The sequence below is a fragment of the Dermacentor albipictus genome, chromosome 9 (assembly GCF_038994185.2).
Source record: "Dermacentor albipictus isolate Rhodes 1998 colony chromosome 9, USDA_Dalb.pri_finalv2, whole genome shotgun sequence".
NCBI lineage: Eukaryota > Metazoa > Arthropoda > Arachnida > Ixodida > Ixodidae > Dermacentor > Dermacentor albipictus.
Genome location: NC_091829.1, coordinates 35,520,623 through 35,539,176, shown reverse-complemented (window position 1 = coordinate 35,539,176; position 18,554 = coordinate 35,520,623). Strand labels below are relative to the sequence as shown.

General features: G+C 48.0%; 1 protein-coding gene across 2 annotated transcripts in view; it reads right to left on the bottom strand.

Moving 5' to 3' along the window:
* Positions 1-4,158: 4,158 nt before the first annotated feature.
* The window catches only part of LOC135906496 (QRFP-like peptide receptor), a 99,879-nt gene continuing 85,483 nt past the window's right edge, over positions 4,159-18,554 (bottom strand). For both annotated transcript variants that reach the window (XM_065437905.2, XM_070524834.1), the window contains 5 exons: positions 13,006-14,049; positions 12,554-12,677; positions 10,112-10,314; positions 7,186-7,300; positions 4,159-6,390 (listed from right to left, as the gene is read on the bottom strand). In XM_065437905.2, coding sequence (XP_065293977.1) covers positions 6,052-6,390; positions 7,186-7,300; positions 10,112-10,314; positions 12,554-12,677; positions 13,006-13,418 — 1,194 coding nt within the window. In that variant the 5' untranslated portion in view covers positions 13,419-14,049 and the 3' untranslated portion in view covers positions 4,159-6,051. The remainder of the gene's footprint in view (positions 6,391-7,185; positions 7,301-10,111; positions 10,315-12,553; positions 12,678-13,005; positions 14,050-18,554) is intronic.

Sequence of the window (18,554 nt, the reverse complement as noted above, 5' to 3'; positions counted from 1 at the left end):
TTAATTTTCGCACTGGCCGCGTGCCTAGTCACCGCCGGCGCTCCGCTCTCCTCCTCACCTCTTTCACCATACCCTCCTCCGCTTTCCGCCACATGCTTCAGCCGCACCGTCGTCCTTCGCTTTCCTCGTCGTACTTTCTTCGCTGTCGCCGTCTTTCATCCCCCGCTGTGCTCCGCGTTCGCTCTTTCATCCTTCGCTGTGCTCGTCCGCTCGGTTACGCCGAGGGACGTCGACGCTAAACGCAGGAACGTGTGCCGGAGAGCTGCGTTCTAAAGGAAGAGTGCATCAGTTTGGCCTTTTCTGTGACAAAGTCCACTGCACGACATGCTGCAGCTGTCCTTTGGCCCGCATGTGAAGAAGCATGTTTTCTTGGCTTGTCATACCTAAATTGTGGGAGCATGCTGCAACTTTTTTCTCTATTGAAATGTTTTCGTACAGACTCCCTACCCCGTACAAGATTCAGGAGACAGGTAAAGGCAAAGAAAAGATAGGGAAGTTAACCAGAGAATATCACCGGTTGGCTACACTGTATTTGGGAAACGGGTGGAAAAGTTGAGGGAAAAGATGAAAAAAAAAATACAGAACTGTCTTTGTGGGCGCTGTCACACAGTCTACGTAGATGTTGCATAGTCATACACAGCGTCCACGTCCCTCTAATACATTCTGCGCCACACAGTGCACAGTCGCAAGTTGTCGTACAGTCCGGTACCTTCTAAATAACACAGCGATGCCTCAAGGACAGAGAATTAGCTAGAGTAGAGGCGGAGGAGTCGACCTTAGGTAAAACTCCGTTCAGTGGCATCAGCTTTTCTACATATGGGGGCTCACGTGACGTTTGTCATAGGAATAGGGACAACCTTGGTTTTATCGGTCGTGAGCCAGGTGTTCACTACTCCACGGCAACACTGCCTTTTTCTTGAGTACCTGGTCAATGCGTGGAGTGCCGTCACTGCAACGGAAGTAGTGCAGGAACTTCGTCATGCAGCTGGACGCGGTAGGACGAGTTAAGAGGTGTCACTTTGCATGCGCTTCTAGGACTAGAGCCTGTTATCAGCTCCAACCCCGCCTTCATCATGTTGTGCCATGATTTAATTCTACATACCAATAACATTTCATACGTTTGTCAGTGCTTGTGCAGCGACTTGCGCTGCCTGCGTTCATGTTATGTTGCGATGCGAACGACATGAAAAATTAAAAAAAACGCAGAAGAAAAAAATGCGAGTGGAGTGCAAGGAGAAGAAAGCAGCTTATACAGACTCAGAGCACCACTTACAATTATAATCTGCCTTCGTGATGTACATGGCGGAAGCGGAAACAAGTCTCTAGGCGCACTGTTGCTCATCATCTTTAGCGAGAAGACGCATTTTTTTAACACTGTGATATATGAAAGCAGTCTTTAACTGGGCACGAGGTCGCGTTTCATCCATTTATTAAATTTCAGTCGCAAATAAAAATGTCTATGCTCTTGTTTTTCCAGTACCATCGCCACGCTTATCTGAAAGCGTGTACATTTCGCTATCCCACGCTGAGTTGTCCCCGACGCAAGTTCTGATTGCGTCTGGCATCCCTACCCTACCCAGAACGAGCCACGGCCGCGCGCGTCCTGTCTTAGAGGTAGTCTGCGATGGGTTCGAAGGCTAGCCGACCCTAGATAGCTGATGGCGTCGTGTGCGCTGTGTCCTCGCGCACCCAGTTGGCGTTGAAGCGAGAGGCAGCACGAAGGGCAATTCGCTCGCCGCTGCTGCCGCTTTTCGTCACGCCAGCGTTCTGACGACGAGCGTCCGCGGTCATCGAATGATATTTATTTATATTTGCCTGTGCGCGCGTGACACCGGTCTTGTTAATTTAGCTAGTAAACGAACGGTTGCAGCAATTCGCGCGGCCGATAAAACTGCTAATGTTACTTAGCACAGCTGTTTAATAATTTGATATCACAATCAGTGGTTCGCCTTTTGGGCGAAACTGCGACTGCTTTTAGCATAACGAATGACAGTCATTACACCTTGCTGGCTGATTTTCTAAGTTTACAGACAGGCTACACAGTTCGACTATTTGTGCCACCAGAACAGTTCGTGCACCTTCATGCCACAGCTAAAGCGTTCGTAGTATTGACGCGCGTTCGTTCAAAGTTCTGGTGCGTTTGGGGATGATGTAGCACCAATTAAAGGAGTATCGACGTTACATTTCTGAAATCTCGTTTCCCTTCTTCTTCTGCATTCGATAAAAGCCCTACACCTCGCAAATCACCCGCCGTGGTTGCTCAGTGGCTATGGTGTTAGGCTGCTGAGCACGAGGTCGCGGGATCGAGTCCCGGCCCCGGCGGCCGCATTTCGATGGGGGCGAAATGCGAAAACACCCGTGTGCTTAGATTTAGGCGCACGTTAAAGAACCCCAGGTGGTCGAAATTTCCTGAGTCCTCCACTACGGCGTGCCTCATAATCAGAAAGTGGTTTTGGCACGTAAAACCCCATAATTAATTACCTCGGAAATCCAGATAAAAGACACTTATACGGCCTTGCAGAATCATAACCCAACGTGCAGCGAATAGGTTTCTTTCGAGTACGCGTGCTTGCAATAATAATCTCGTCTTCTCTTTAATTAGCCAACACAATTTAAAAGGTTGTCCCCATGTGACTAGACCGTTTGAAGCCTTGGTCGCATGTAACGTTTTCGAGTACTCCGTGAGGATTTTTTTTTTATTTCAAGAGCGCTACACACATTTTGCTTCACGAGAACCTTAGACGTAGTGTTGCCCCAATTTTCGCTATATGTCTGGGTGGAGCTTTTAAGTTGGTCCAGGGAAGTGGGCTAAATTCTGCGTTCATAAAAACTGCGAATCGCTCCCACACTTAATTTATTGCAAGGGCATCTAGTCACACGTTTCGAACTTCTCCTAGACAACCTGCCCCTAAATTAAGATAAGTATAAACAAGGTGTCTTCTTTACGTCAATAGTGACCCTGTATAAATGTTCTGCGAGCATAGCATAACGATGAAAAAAAACAGACAAAAATAATTCGGTAATTATTGGCAAAGCTTTTAATTAGGCCAGGAACGCAAGAGTTTCGCCAAACATAATCACTATTTCCACTAAATACGAACTTGATGTTACGTAGAAGTCTCTCGGAACATTGGGAGATATCGCTGATAACGGCTGCATGACACTTTCGAATAAACACGCTTCGTGCTTCAACGAAATATAAATAATGTGTCTCGCATAATTAGACGTGTGTAGACCGTGAAACCTAACTACACGTTTTGCGTTACACGCAAAATTGGCAAGAAATAAACATTCAGTAATTCATTTTAAAACGCATGATTGCCCCATGCACTTCCAACTTTAAGTAAGTGTCACCCATTGAATGGCCACCATTTCCATGAAATATGAGACCGCTGCCATTTTAAATCGACCCAAGGGAGCGACGACCTCTGTAAACATTTCATATAACGCCGACTTAGCAAATTTCCGCTTACCCCTTAAAAGACACGCACTTCGGAATTCGCCTTAAAATTGCTCATAATATGTCACATATTTCCTGAAAGCATAAATTTTGTGGGTGATCCGGTTTTCCTTTCTTTTTTAGACAACCGCGAAAACAGGTATATAGAGTTCCTATATGCTTCTAGTCGGCTAACAGCTTCGCTCTAAATTTTTGGCAAGCCTCGGAGCACCCAAACTATGCAATGACGAAAATGTCCTGTGTTCAATTTCGGTTTTGTTTTTCTCTTGGTGTACGTATCTGTTCTGATGTTATTACATAGCAGAACGCGGAATCTGAACATGATGTCGCTTTGGCACTCACTCTGGCTTGCTGGGAAACGAGACAGATGCTGGACGCAGAACATCATTTATAACAAGTTGGGAATTATGAGGCTTGTCAGTACTTCTTGTAGGACTTCGAGGTCGGGAACCATCGTTTAAACAAAAACAAAACAAAAAACAGAAAAAACACAAAGAGCAAAATAGAGAATTTCGTGTCAGTACTCTTGCAAGAGTCTGAAATCCTATTACTCCTGCATAAGGCCCGTTTATAGTGAACGAGCCGTTCAGTATAATATTCGCTATTTATATTCAGTTTAGCACTGTATATAAACGCGGCGACTTATGCACCTTCAGCGAATTCTGCGTGGGAAATGCAGCCGGAACGTACGCCACTCATACTCGTACAGCGCAATTTTTGTTCTGTGACTTTGTGACAGTGTCTCCAAATTGCTGACGAACAAAGAGAGACTTCAAACAGTAGTAAGCAGTGTCGTGCATACAGTTCTTCAACGTCTCTGCAGAACTAGGGACTTAATCCGTCGCTTCTAATACGTCGACTCTTGGTCTCTACGCATCCTCATCTTCGGACGTCTGAAGTCACCGCTGAAGGCGCCGCAACAGAGAGCGACGGTATGGACCTACGTTGTTGCATGCACACCTTGTCACGGGGGTGAGACACTAAAGTCGGGTGACTGTCGTGAAGACACCACGGGAATTCAACGAGGGATGTCTACGTCACGCTCATCGCCATATTGAATGTTCGCTATTCAACTAACTGACTTTCTGTTCAAGTTTTCGTCGTCATCGCGCAGGACCGGCGGCAGTCACCGCATAAGGGCACGCAAATCTAGCGTGGCGCTGCAAACTGCTTCGGACGGCGAAACTGCGGCTTCATAGTTTCCACCCAGAGTGATCACGCACTCACTAAGCCTTTCTTTCTTGTTGTACAATAGGAGGCGGAAATCGGTTCGATCTGATGTGGCCCACAGGTTCATTATTTGATTTCTTCATCTGTGCCAAACTTGCCGGCGATCGGAGATCTCGAGACAACTCGAAAAGTTACCCTTCACCGGGTGCTCACCACGCAGCGAGGAAAAACTTTGTTTCAAAGCAACTTTCGCGGTCTCGACTTGATAATTATCTTGATTCGCAGCTTTTTGATGACAACATGGTATCAGAAACTTTCGTACTTGAGCTTATTCTGGCCGGAGCTTGGAGCTGGTTCGAACGCCACTTCGCTTTCTTTCATCGATACATGTTTTTTTCAACTATCCTGCACCGTTACCCGCACGCCTACAATCTTCAAAACAACGTGTTTATCCCGGAAAGATCTGAATGACATATCCTAACGACTTGCGCGCATTTCACTAGTCACTTAACGTAACGCAGGCTTAACCACACAAACGCTTTTCTCCGTCTATCCGTGGCTTTGCTCTACCACTGCAAGACCTCCTCGTAGCACTATCCAATGGCCACTCAATGCAACTAGGATCCTTGTTCACGTTCCAGGGATCACACCTACTCATACGACTCTCATTAGCAGGACACTCTGAGAGCCGAAGTTCATCTCTTTGGCGATGTCTTCTCTTTCAACGATTAGGCGGGTCGGTGGCTCTGTTCTTTGCCATCGATTTTACATCCTAGCTCCGTCCACCTGCATTCAAGCTCTTTGCAGAAGGAAACACACCTGGAACACTTCGCCCTCGTTCGACTGAGGACATCTGGTCTGATCCAGATGCCCTCCTGTTAGCCGTCAACACCTGTTGCCCTCGTAGCACTATCCTATGGCCGCTCGATGGAACGAGGATCCTTCTTCACGTTCCAAGGATCACACATACTCATGCGACTCTCACTAGCAGGGCACTCCGAGCGCCGAAGTTCATCTCTCAGGCGACGTCTTCTCTTCCAACAATCAGACGAGTCGGTGACTGTCCTTTGCCCTCCGTTTTATATCTCAGCTCTGTCCACCTGCATTCAAGCTCTTTACAGAAAGAAACACAGCTGGAACACTTCACACTCGTTCTGCTGAAGAGATCTGGTTTGACTCAGATGCCCTCTGTTAACCGTCAACACCTGTTGCGGATGGGTGCAGGACACGTATGGCTTCAGTGATTGAGGTCATGCGACGTACAGCCCGATTCTCTTTGCTTTCACTAGTGACCCTTGGTTCAGCTGGGGCATTCGGCATTATTTTTAGCCGTCGACGCTTGACGTTGTGGTGGCGTCGAGAGCGGGACCGCAGCTCGTCGACCAGCGGATGCAGCGGACGCAAGGCTGCGGTGGTTGACGTCATGTGACGTAGGTGCCCGAGCGTCCCATGCTGACGCTGGTGGTGTGCGTCCTGCTCATGCGGAACGTGGCCCCCCGCCGGGGCGCGCTGCTTTGGCGCAGACAGCTGAACAGGGCGTCCCGGAAGGAGACCCGAAAGGAGCGCGACATGAAGCCGTACACGAGGGGGTTGACGCAGCTGTTCAGGTACGACAGCAGGTGGAAGCAAGTGCGCAGCGGCTTCAGGTAGGAGTAGTTCAGTGCCGACACGCTGCCGAAGGCCGTGAGCACGTTCAGGATCAGGATCGGGGCCCAGCAGAGCACGAAGAGGCAGACGACCAGGATGAGCATCTTGATCACCTGCGAGTATTTGCAGAAGCCGCAGGAGTTTAGGTAAATCGCTCTTTCGGTTGTTCGCTTACGCTCGCTCGCTCGCTCACTCACTCGCTCGCTCACTCACTCACTCACTCACTCACTCACTCACTCACTCACTCACTCACTCACTCACTCACTCACTCACTCACTCACTCACTCACTCACTCACTCACTCACTCACTCACTCACTCACTCACTCACTCACTCACTCACTCACTCACTCACTCACTCACTCACTCACTCACTCACTCACTCACTCACTCACTCACTCACTCACTCACTCACTCACTCACTCACTCACTCACTCACTCACTCACTCACTCACTCACTCACTCACTCACTCACTCACTCACTCACTCACTCACTTCTTTATTTACTTTATTTACTGGGCACCTTCGCCAAGAATAGCATTGACTAGTTCACGTTCAGTTCAAGTAATCAGTATTGTGGCTGAACAACCGCTAAAGATTTTCCACTTTTTTTTTCATTTCTTTTCCTACCAGACAAATGGACATTAGGCAAGGAGCAGCACCCTGAACCTACTTAGTGCTTATGTTTGTACAGATGACATACAACATTTAAATCATGAAATGAAAGCCAGATGCGATAGTTCTTAACTGATTCTTCCGCAAAGTGCAAGGAACTCTGCTTTTATTTTTTAGTACAAGTAATGACGTTATGGATGAGATTTATTCCGCTTACAGCGCTTCCTTACTGTGTGAATGTTCTTGTGGTGTAGCCGGAACACACAGAAATCAGCTCGCACGCGAAGTCATTCACCTGCTTCACCGTGTCTTCGTCGGCTCGCGACGGCTTTCCAAGGATCCTCTTGTTACCGTTGGCGCCGAAGCAGTGATTGCTGCCGGACGTCTTCTCCAACATCTCCGTGCAAGTCCTACGCAGACAAAGGTCATCATGGATTTGACATTGCTTCATGATGAAATATCCCAAGTAGTTTACAGTACGCACTGACGCAGTGTACTGAACGTGGTATAGATACGTAGCAAAATTTAAAAAATTAGATTGTGGAATTTTACGTGCCAAAACCGCGACGCCGCAGCGGGGGACTGAAGATTACTTTTGACCACCTGAAGTTCCTTGACGGGCACGCAATGTAAGGTAGACGGGCGTTTATGGAACTGCGTTTTTTTTTTGCAAGTACAGCCGTTGCAGCCGGGATTCACTTCGCAAAACTGAGATAGGTCTTCAGCCTCCCACTTATTGCTATAAGACGGAACTGGAAGTGGGCTTGTAAATGTCGTTGTAACTAATGGTACATTCGGCTGGACCCTACCGCGCACCCACTGCGATTAAGCTCTACGACGCCAATCCCGCTCTGCATTGAACCCAGAAAAAACGCGCCTTAGTCGACCATTTAGTCATTTTCAAGAGCAATCTGAGGCCGGAAAAGGAAAAAAAGAAGAAAGAAAACAAAGAAACAGCATCAGCGTTTTTTCTGCTGCAGTGAAACGAGACGCCCGATTGGAACTCCGCCAGATCTCGGTTCCGACCCCAGGACAAAGAAGAAGGTGCTTCCGAGCACTCGTAGCTGGAGCTCGGCGCTCTGAGAGAAGCAGGCGAACGTGTTCCGAGCGCTCGATTTACACCTGCGGAATGTGACTCGCACCGGCAGAGTAGCTCTGGAGCACAAGAATGCGACCAGTCGAATGGCTGGCCTGGCTTCGCGGGAGGAAGAATAAACCTTCGATGTTGTGGTCTCGGCGTCCGTCTTGAGGGCCACGGCCGAGTCCGAGGACCCACGTGCCCGCAAAGCATGTGCCCTTATCGGTGTACTGCGAACTAGTGTTCACCCTTATGACCCTTAAGGGTGTAAATTAGTTTACAGTGTATGCTTTCTCGCAACATCGCGCCCTGTCGTCTTGCATGTCAGAGGCCTTAATTTACCCAGTACACCTTTCTCAAATCTGCACACTTGAGTTGCGCTTTGAGAACGTGTTTCGTTCCTTCTTCTGTGTGCATGCATACGCAAGGTCATCCAATATGAAAGGTGACGCGTAGGCCCTAATAGAGCCGCTAACTACCGCAGTACTGCAGTGAGCGCATTTTCTTTAAAGTTTTATTTTTCATAGCTCTTATTAGTAGCGGTTACCACAGTAGGCGGCTTGCTCCGACATGCTGCCAGCATCATTACCAAAAATGCCGAGACGGCCGAGGAAGTGGCCATCGCTCTGGCCACTCTTGACCCAGCCTGTCACACTATACTGAGTGATTCTCGCACAGCAGTCAACAACTACATCAAAGGTCGTATTTCTCATCAATCACTCCGTATCTTACGACAAGCCCCGCACTCGCCTGAAAATCAAATCACACTCGTCTGGATCCCAGCACACGCCGGCGTTGTCCACCCGCACCTCACCAACCTCAACGAGGTTACACACTCCGTAGCACGAGGACTAGTCAACCGTGCAGGAGACGGTGCAGGTGCACCCGCAGGACGCGACCGCCTTACAAGGTACAACGACCTTGTAAAGTCATTTTACCTTGCAAGAAGAACCTTCCCCACCCCTCACCGCAAGTTAAACAGGGCACAGGCAACCACCCTTCGCCTGTTACAGACGAATACATACCCCTCCCTCACACGCTATCACACTATATACCCCGACATCTACCCGAGCCAGACGTGCAAGGTCTGTCAAACTGAATCGGCAACACTCCCTCACATGCTATGGGAGTGCAAACATCAATACCCAGACCTTAATCCCGTGACCCTCTCGTCGAGATGGCACGCCGCCCTGCGCAGCTCCCATCTCGACGACCAACTCTGGGCGACCCAGCAGGCCTACGAAGCGGCGAAGAGGCAAGACCTCGACGTCCCATCGTGGGAGGCCTAGGCCCAGCCGACTGAACTGCTGGTGCTCATTAAAGTTTACTCTCTCTCTCTCTCTTATTAGTAGTACTGCTCTTTAAGGATTTATGTGTAAATATATAAGGATTTATCCTCTGTTTACTACGAACAGGAAGCAGAATCACTTTAATTATGTTTAGCACATGCGTACCCCCCCCCCCCCCCCTCCTCCCTCACGTTATGTGAACTTTCTTTCAAGAAGGCGTAGTGGCTAAACATACGCTCTCCACATAAATATATTCAATGGGTCTAAATCTTCAACAGGAATGATACTCATTGAAAAAAACGCGAAAAGGTACACCGACCGAAAGAACTGAAAATTTAATGACGTTTTGGATCCTCATACGGGAGCGTTGTTCACAATGAAATCCATAAAGAGAGAGAGCGCGTATGTAGGTACGTTTCACTACGTGAGGCAAGCAGCGAGCATACACCATCGGAAGCCTTATCGCGTTTTCGCATCGTATCTTTTCGCGTTTTCTCACTGCGTATTTCCCCGGCCAGACGGGTTGCCGTAAAACTTTGCATTTCAAGAATGATACTTGCTGCATGTTTGTTATGCTTCTCGCGTTTCCATGCCATGCTTCGCCTGTGCAAGAAAGGTACGTACTGAAACATCCGCACCCGTACACTTAAGTCAAGCCCATAATGGCTTGTGCCATTCACTAAGGAACAAGAACGCGCCAGCGCGCTCCGCCATGCGGCCGCGTCTGTCTGCCGCTCCTAGCAACCATATCGTGCCGCCTCCAACAAAGCCTGTTTCTTTTTTTTATGTTTTGCCATCGTGCAAGCGTATACGAGCCCTGCTTCGACCGGAGACGCCGGTTCACCGGAACTTACATGCCGGACGTGAGATGTGCCCGCTCTCGGACGACCATCCACAGCTGGGCGCATATCTTGGCGTAGGCGTATCCCATGACCAGGGTGGGTATGCACAGCACCAGGATGAGCATGTAGATCTCGAAGGAGCGCCAGGCTCCGGGGCTGGCCTCGTCACGCATGCACCAGTAGGCGCGACGTCGAAGGCCCATCTCCACGTGGACCTGGGCGCGTGAGAAAGAAAAAAAAAACAATAATAATCATGTACCGTTCGATACGCTGTATTCGACCTTCTTGTTCAATATACGTTAAAATATAAATGTAATAGCACTATTTACTTGAGCATAATGTGGCTATACAGCGAGTCTTTTTTTTTTTAGACCGTACGTATAGCTTATAAAAAAAGTAATTGGCGCGGAGAACATGTCGCTTTCGCAAACGAGTTCCTAGGCGAGATGGGCCTGCCTTGCCGCTAATAGTGAGCTTCAGAGGACTAGTATAGCAATAATTAATAAGTTAACTTTCGATTAGTACCTTGGAAGAAGTTGTCTAAAGGTCAAATTTTGATGCCGTCACATTTTAGTGCATGGATGGATGGATACAACTTTACTGTACGTCCGGCAAGGTTCAACGCGACCCGGTCTCAGGTCTCCCACGGGGGAACGTCAGGGCCCTGCCTCAACGCCGCCTCACGGGCTTGCTGGACTGCCCACGTCTGGATGCCGAGGTCTGAGTTGGGCAGAGCGGCAGCCCACCTTGACGACAGGGTCTCCGGAGCAACTGCAATCTTTCCTATAACTACATATTGCACTCTCACAGCATGTGTTTGAGTGTTGCTGGTCCTTCCTGGCACAATTTGCACTTGTCGTCCTGATGCTCATCTGGGAAGATACGTTTCAGATGGAATGGGTTAGGGAAGGTGTTCGTCTGGAGCTGTCTCCAGGCGACGGCCTGCCTCCTGTTCAATTTGGTACTCGGCGGTGGGTGCATCCTTCTGGTGGTTAGATATGCACTGGTTATGTCATTGTTTCTGGTGAGCCTGTCCCGTTCTGCGACAGGAGTGTTCGCTGTCGTGCGAGAGGCGTTGCTCTGTTCGGCTCGGCGGGTCATGTCTCGCGCCGTCCGGTGAGCCGTATCGTTTAGGTTCGGGAGCGCGTCGCCTTCCGTGGTGACATGCACGCTCAGTTTTTTTTTCTAAATCTCGAAAATCGAACACAATTCGAAATATTCACAATAGAATTACAAAGCTCAGTCGAGCATGTATCGCGTCAGACGGCAATGCCTAGTAAACAAATGTTGTTTACAACAAACAAATAGCATGCCGCGGGAAATACTGACCCGACACAAAGCCGCACAGGCTTGTCAAGCAAAGCGTATCGTATCAATAGCCACCGCGACTGATCGAGACGTTCAGTTCCGAACGTCCTTGCGCTTGTCTGCAAGGGCCGTTTTCCTCTGATACGATAGCGCGGTCCCGTACTCTTCACTTCTGGCGCACCCGGTTTCAGTATTGCGTGGATTTATCGTAGAAATGTGATGATAAATGTCTCGAATCAGGTGCGACGCTCAAGATTTCTATAAATTGAGCGCGCATTAAAACGTGACTGCATTCGGATTCGCCATTCAAACAAGCTATACTAAGGCACTAATTAAACTAAGTTAATTAGACTTCTGAAGCTCGAGCTGTTATTGGCAAAACATGTCCACCTTGCATAGAAACTCCTTTGCAAACGCCACACGTACGCACTTATAGACTTTGTTTATAAAACGTGTTTGCTAAAAACAACACCCTGTATAACATATTCGTGATACACATACAAGTAGGGACTCAATGGGGCTACCAGTCCTCAGCTTTTCTTTGTATGTTAGTGTGTCTATAACTTTGTCACTTCAATTACTCTTTTACCGGGACATTCTCTAGATGTTCCGAACGTACCATGATTATATTTACCTTGTAATAGTTTCGTTGTAATTCTTAATATCACGTGAAAATACGTGACCATCACCATTGTAAGTGACTAAATATTTCTTTAATCAGTTCAGTAAAAGAGTATTCATGAACTTCAACTAGTAGGACTAAAGTTATTTCGTTGCATTGTTAGTATAAACGGAAAGAAAGAACGACCCGAATGAGTCTAATCGGGGCTACTAGAAGCGCTCTTATGGATCTTCCTCCCCGAGTTTTGTGTAACGTAAGCTATATATGTGTTCGCCACTTATTGCAATATCAAAGTTTATGTACTCACTCGCACTGGAAAGTCAATATGGACGTAATTGCCCAAATGCGATAGCAAATCGCTTGGTAGATTTGTCACCCGTCCGTTTATTCAACCTAAATTGAGAATGGCATAAACTCTTATGTGCACCGAGTGCGAAGACACTAGATGACACATAATGTGCAGGTGGATCATGATTCTTCCGCGCACCTACACTTTCGTGCGGTCCATCGTGCACCAGCCTCACCTGAACGAATATGATGGGCAGTGCGGTGAGGAATGCGGCCAGCCAGATGAAGATTATCACCCGCCGCGCCTGGCTGAAGGTACAGAGGTAGCGGGAGCGGACTGGATGGATCACCGCGTAGTACCTGCACACACCGCAGAATATACAGCAATACAGCGCAGAATAGGCATACATCGCTGCAATTGATAACTACTGTAGTTGGCGCAATATCAATGGTACAATGTGCTGATAAAATTACAACCAGAAAGAACAAGCGGTTGTAAAAGCAATGAAATGTACAAAAGGAATGAGTCACTCAAACGTAGGGAAGCGCTGGTGCATCTGCTCATTCAACGGAGAAATGCAGAACTAATCGTGTGGGCATTAAGTGGTTTTCGTTTGCTGGTAAGCTGCAAGTTCCGCCCAAGCTTCCTTAAATGTCGCAGACATTGCGGCTGTAGACCTTCACCCACCTCTCGATGCTGAGGAAGGTGAGGTTGAGCACGGAGCAGATCATGGAGACGTGCTGCACGTAGAGCAGCAGCTTGCAGCCCACCTCGCCCAGCGTCCACGTGTACGAGAAGAGCTGGCCGAACTTGACCGGCACGCAGAGCAGCACGATGAGCAGGTCGGCCGAGGCGAGCGACGCCAGGAACAGGTTGGAGATGGAGCGCATGCGCGGGAAGCGGGCCACCGTGTACACGATCAGGAGGTTGCCCACCAGGCCCAGCAGGAGGGTGGCGCCGTACACGGCCGCGGTGGGGACCAGGTCGGCGAGGTCGAAGCGCCACGCCGACTCCTCGTAGTCGTAGTCCTCGGGAATGTCCTCGTCTTCGATGGCCGAGGGAACGCCCGACGAAGAGTTCGGTTGGTGACTGGGAGGCATTAGAGCTGGGTGCGCGGCGGTTGGTTTCCAGGGATCCTAGTCGGTCGCGTGAATTGAGCGAGATTTGCTCCGGCTGTCGGAAGACATTGCAAGTCTATGGCTCATTTACTGAACAACCGGGCTGGTCGGAGCACGTTACGAAGGGTCGAGCCCTTGATCGGTATGCATCATAGGTGGGCCTCCTTTCGAATGTTCGGTAGGCGAAAATGAAGTCACAGAATGTTATGGTGGTAGCCGTGTATGACGTTAGAATGTGCCTTCCTTAATAGAAGCCCTTTGGTCGAACCTGGTGCTAAAGTTAAACTGGCGGGAGTCTTAGGTCACTGGAGCGTGCTACTTCAGGCTTGTTTGCCTGTAGATGCAAGTGAAAGAAAAATTTATTTTGTGTTCGGATAACTTTAATATTGAACTGGCTTTGTGAGAACTGCTGGTTTAAAACGAATTACGGAAGATTTGCGTTGGTATCTGCGATACATTATAGCTCATTTCAATTTACAGATGCTTGACTGGTCAAATAAAAAGACGAGGTGTCGCCGGAAAACATTAGAGACCTGGTTAGCCTAATTTCCAGAATTCCACGTTTTCAAATGATCACTTCACATGGTTTCCGTCGTCGTGGTGGGCAATAAACCTGCACAGAGAAAGAAATGGGAAGCGATGCGTGAACGACTTGCTTATATATCACCACCATATGAGAAATACGAGCGATAAAAGTTAACAATAACGCCTATCACATGTGAAAACTCGCGTATACGATGCCGTATCCCTACGCATTTGACAGCTAAAGGATGCTATGGCCTCAAAGCTCGGCGTCCAATAATGAGTCAAGCCAATGACACAAGCAATGACAACGGCTACCAAAAAATAATTGAGGCAGAAACCCATCCTTGGCGATGTTTCTAATCGTTAATGCGATTAACGTGGAATAATGACGTGGTTCCGGTTTAAAGATAACTACAGAGATCTGAAAGAGCCACTGCAAAAAGGCTTCATGTATGAGCCGTGAACTGCAGCCGGGCTCCTCTCGCCCTTTGTACATGCAGCGTCATCTAGCGGTGGGTGCGCGAAGTCTTCCTGTTTTTGCGTTGCCTGCGAGATTGCACCAGTGGCTAGCTGGTGCGTGCCGACGAGGATAATTTATCCCTCGTTGTCCCCTGGCCCTGATTCTGACCTGCCTTACGATACGATTGTGCTTCTTGGTTTGCATAACCTCATCAGAAGCATGATGTGTGATAGAGGTGCTAAAAGAACGAGATCTACTAAACCCCCTTTTCCGGGAGTCTGAAGCCCATGCCAGGAGTGTGTATACGGCTCAGGAGCAGCCACCAGATTTGATGGCGATGCTGTGTACATGCGTATGCGTATACCCGATATTTTGAATATTTTGTGTTCAGATCCACAGTTTCTGAATTTCTATTGTTGCTGTTCGTGTGTTTGGTTTTTCATGTATTAAAGAAGATGTGACCGTGACCGAGCGCATACAGCACTGAGATACTGTGTTCAGAGAGGCCGGTTTCATACCGACAATTACCGAAGCTATTGAATTCTTTTTTTTTATTAGAAAGAGCGCCGGAATAAAGAGGCTAGAAACGGGACAGAAACCGCCAAGGGGGAGACGTAGGCTGAGAGTGCTAATCGCATTAATAAGTCGGTGGTGAGATTTAAAGAATCTGAACGATGGTAGAGGGCCAGCTACTTGCAAAATGCATCGCTTAGTGATGATTCCCGCAGTGCGTAGGATCAGCACAATCTTCATTTCTCGTAAAAATTTTGTTTATACCTGCCCGCCCGCCTTCACAAAAGCCTTCTAAAGATAACTTTAGACAATCTGTAGACTGTCTGTGGACTTCTTGCAGACTGCTTTGCCATCTTGTGGACTTGTCCTTCAGTCTTTGCCTCTTATAAGTCTATATACAGTTTATAGACAAAAGTCGCGAGCAAATCTTCCGAATGATTTGTTTGCAGTACGTCTGCAGAAGGTTGTCAAGGAAAAGTGAAGCTATGGTTCCAGTAAATAGATTTGCCAGAAAAGTAGGTTCCACTTCTGTAAAATATTTCTTTTGATTTTTGTGAGGTTATATCTGTACAGGCGAGAGGGTCGGGGCTTTGTATGTCTTGCAGAACTGATTGCAAATAGTGGGTTGATACTTTGTTGACTTTCTGTCACTTGTAATAGCATTTTCCCTGAATGCAATTCATTATGTTTCATTATGTCTCCAATTATTTCTTTTTTTTCAAAATGCTTTAACCCAGACAGTGGATAGGAGACCCTGTATATAAATCAGAAGGTTTGTAGTTCTGGGTATCGATATGGGCTCGTAGTTGAAGCTAGGTGTGCCCTGAAACACCGCTGTGGATGGATGGATGGATGGATGGATGGATGGATGGATGGATGGATGGATGGATGGATGGACGGACGGACGGACGGACGGACGGACGGACGGACGGACGGACGGACGGACGGACGGACGGACGGACGGACGGACGGATGGGGCTCAACCCTTTGAATCGGGCGGCGGCGGCGCGCGCCACCTAGCCTTGAATAGTACTATATGCATGCATACCTATGCATTTACGCCCTGTTTCTAAAAAAGAGAGTGTATAAAAAAGCTGTGTTTAAAAAAGACAGTGCGCCTAGCGATTAGCGAATGCACCAAAAGGAAATAAGGGGCCCGATACTCAGTAACATCTTTAAGAAGCCAACACTAGTTACGCCAAGAAAAGCACGTGAGGATGTAACTGCACGTTTGGTACTCAACGGCATAATATTTAAATATGAAGGTTAAGTTTACAGTAACGTTAGTATACTCTTAATAAATCGAAATGGGAATCGGGGTGGCAGAATATAAAAGCATGTCATCGGTGGAAACCGAGCCCACAACCGCCGTGCGCCATGTGTGGTGCTCGTCTACCAGCTAAGCTACGGCGGCAGATTTCTCTCGGTCGACTATCTCTTTTTTATTTATTTATTAACATACCTACATTCACCCTGAGGCATTGTTGCAGGGGGGTGTTATACATGAGTAAACGCAAAAAGTTCCAAGCACGGGATAAAGAAATGTTTGGCGTTTCGCTGTTTTCATACAGTATGGTCCACTGTTAAAGATAGCAGCTAAGTATTGCTGAAACCAAGATAACTTGAACGTATCGTCAGCTTTAACGTATCGTCAATTTGAAGGTATCGTCAACTTCGTAGCGGAACGGGACTTGATGTGACGCGCTGTGTAGACCTCTAATGGCAACAAATTACTGCTGATGCCTTCGCGTCTGAACTGAGCTGCAATCCGCTCAAAGATATTAATTTCGTGATCATTTTAACAGTGGACTGCGTTGTAGCGGTGTTCATCGCCTAGTCTAGGGACTGTCACGCAGTGCCACTCAGTCGAAGTAGTCGATGGGGAAGAGCCAACGAGGCCGCAGGCGTAACGTAGAAATTAATCATTAGAAGCAGGCAATTGGCCAGTGAGTCATCGAAGACAACCTAATGCACCAAGGCTGTCGGAGCCTAGACCACCCAGCTGTAACTCTTATCGAAGGAAATAAAGAAAGACTGACCCGCGGAATTATACCGGACCCGGTCGTTGATAACACACAACGTCTGGCCACTACGTGTCACGTCGAGTGTGGCCGTTAAGATCGAAATGCCAAAAGCCTACTTGCAAAGTACCACCACCAGCGAATGAGGTCATTCCAGGGGCAGAAGGAATGGAAACGAAATTGAGTTAGTCGGTTGAGGTCATCGTTTTAATCGAGTTAATCAGGCGAGTAAAAGCGAAGCACCGTCGCTGAATAAGGAAACGGGACGTGACAGCTGTCCTAAGTCCGCTCGCCAATAATTAGAACGACCTCTTTTGTGCTCTCAATGCTTTTTTTAAGCAGCGAAGGAATGCACTGAGGGCCCCAGGGCCTGACATTTCGACCTCTCTTCTACCGTGTGGTCGGAGTATCAGAAGTGTAAGCCGCCTGTTCGTAAAACGACGCCCTCGGCACGTCCACCCGCGAGAACGGAGAGAGTATGCGGACCAGGAATTCCGCGATGAAGCCTGTTTGCTTCTCCGTCTATGAACGTAACACAAAACTGAACGCTGCATACCAAACTAGGCATTGCGAACTTCCCAGTGCACTCATGAATTTCACTTTCTGCGTCTAAATTTGTGCATGTAGATTTTTTCAAGGACAAACAACTTTGTCCAGCCAGCGCGGTATTCCTAAAGTTAAGGTGCCGGCTTTGTCCTCTCCTCTAGTCTTGCTGAAAATAAAGAGAAGCGAGTCGCGCACCCGGAGTCTTATCGTCAGCTTCCACGTTTAGCTGCCTAAGGTCTGAGCTGGCCGCAACTCGGAGATGGAAACAATGACGTCCTAATTCCAAACGTTGCCTCAACGTTGTATAAACTCAGTCGTCTAATCATAGAGCAAGACTCTTGAGCGCGCTAGCGACATATGTATTCTTCGTTTATATAGTGCACTAGTTTGCAGAAGCCCTGGCTACAAAAGCAGAAGGAAAGAAGAAAAATAAAAGGAAGAGTGCACTGACCATAGATGGGCATTACCTTAGATTCCTATAAACGATACGACGAGTGTTGTTGCTGTCCACCGGAATCTTTAGCACTAGTAGCAAAGAAACTTATTCTCGGTTACTCCTAGCTTACGCACACGACAGACAAACTATCGTCAGTTATGTGCTGCCTTGGAACCATTCGCTGCGGAAATAACCAAAGTCTTTATCTTTCTCTGTTCACATTGCAGAGAACAGGGACAAGAGTGACGTTGGAGGTAATTGGATACCAGCGCAGCGCAATCATTACGGAGCGAAATGCGTACAGTGCGCACTGGCTCTTTCACAGTGTCTGTACCGAAAAGCAACTTCAGAAACATATGTGCCTTCGATTTCGACCCTATAAGTCTTCCTGGATTGTCCTTCGCGCGCCCGAGCCCGTTTAACTAGGAAGACTTATCACGCAATTTTTGGAGGGCAGGCTGCAATATGTTTCCTTTGTTTCGCATTGAGTTAGAGAGGGTCTGAAAGACGATGGTAGCGTACGAACGCTTGTAACTGGCTTCTGATGAGTGTGTTCGCAATGGTTGCTTGAGTATCTTTCTTATCTTTCTTTTGTCTTATATACGTATCCCCCTCCC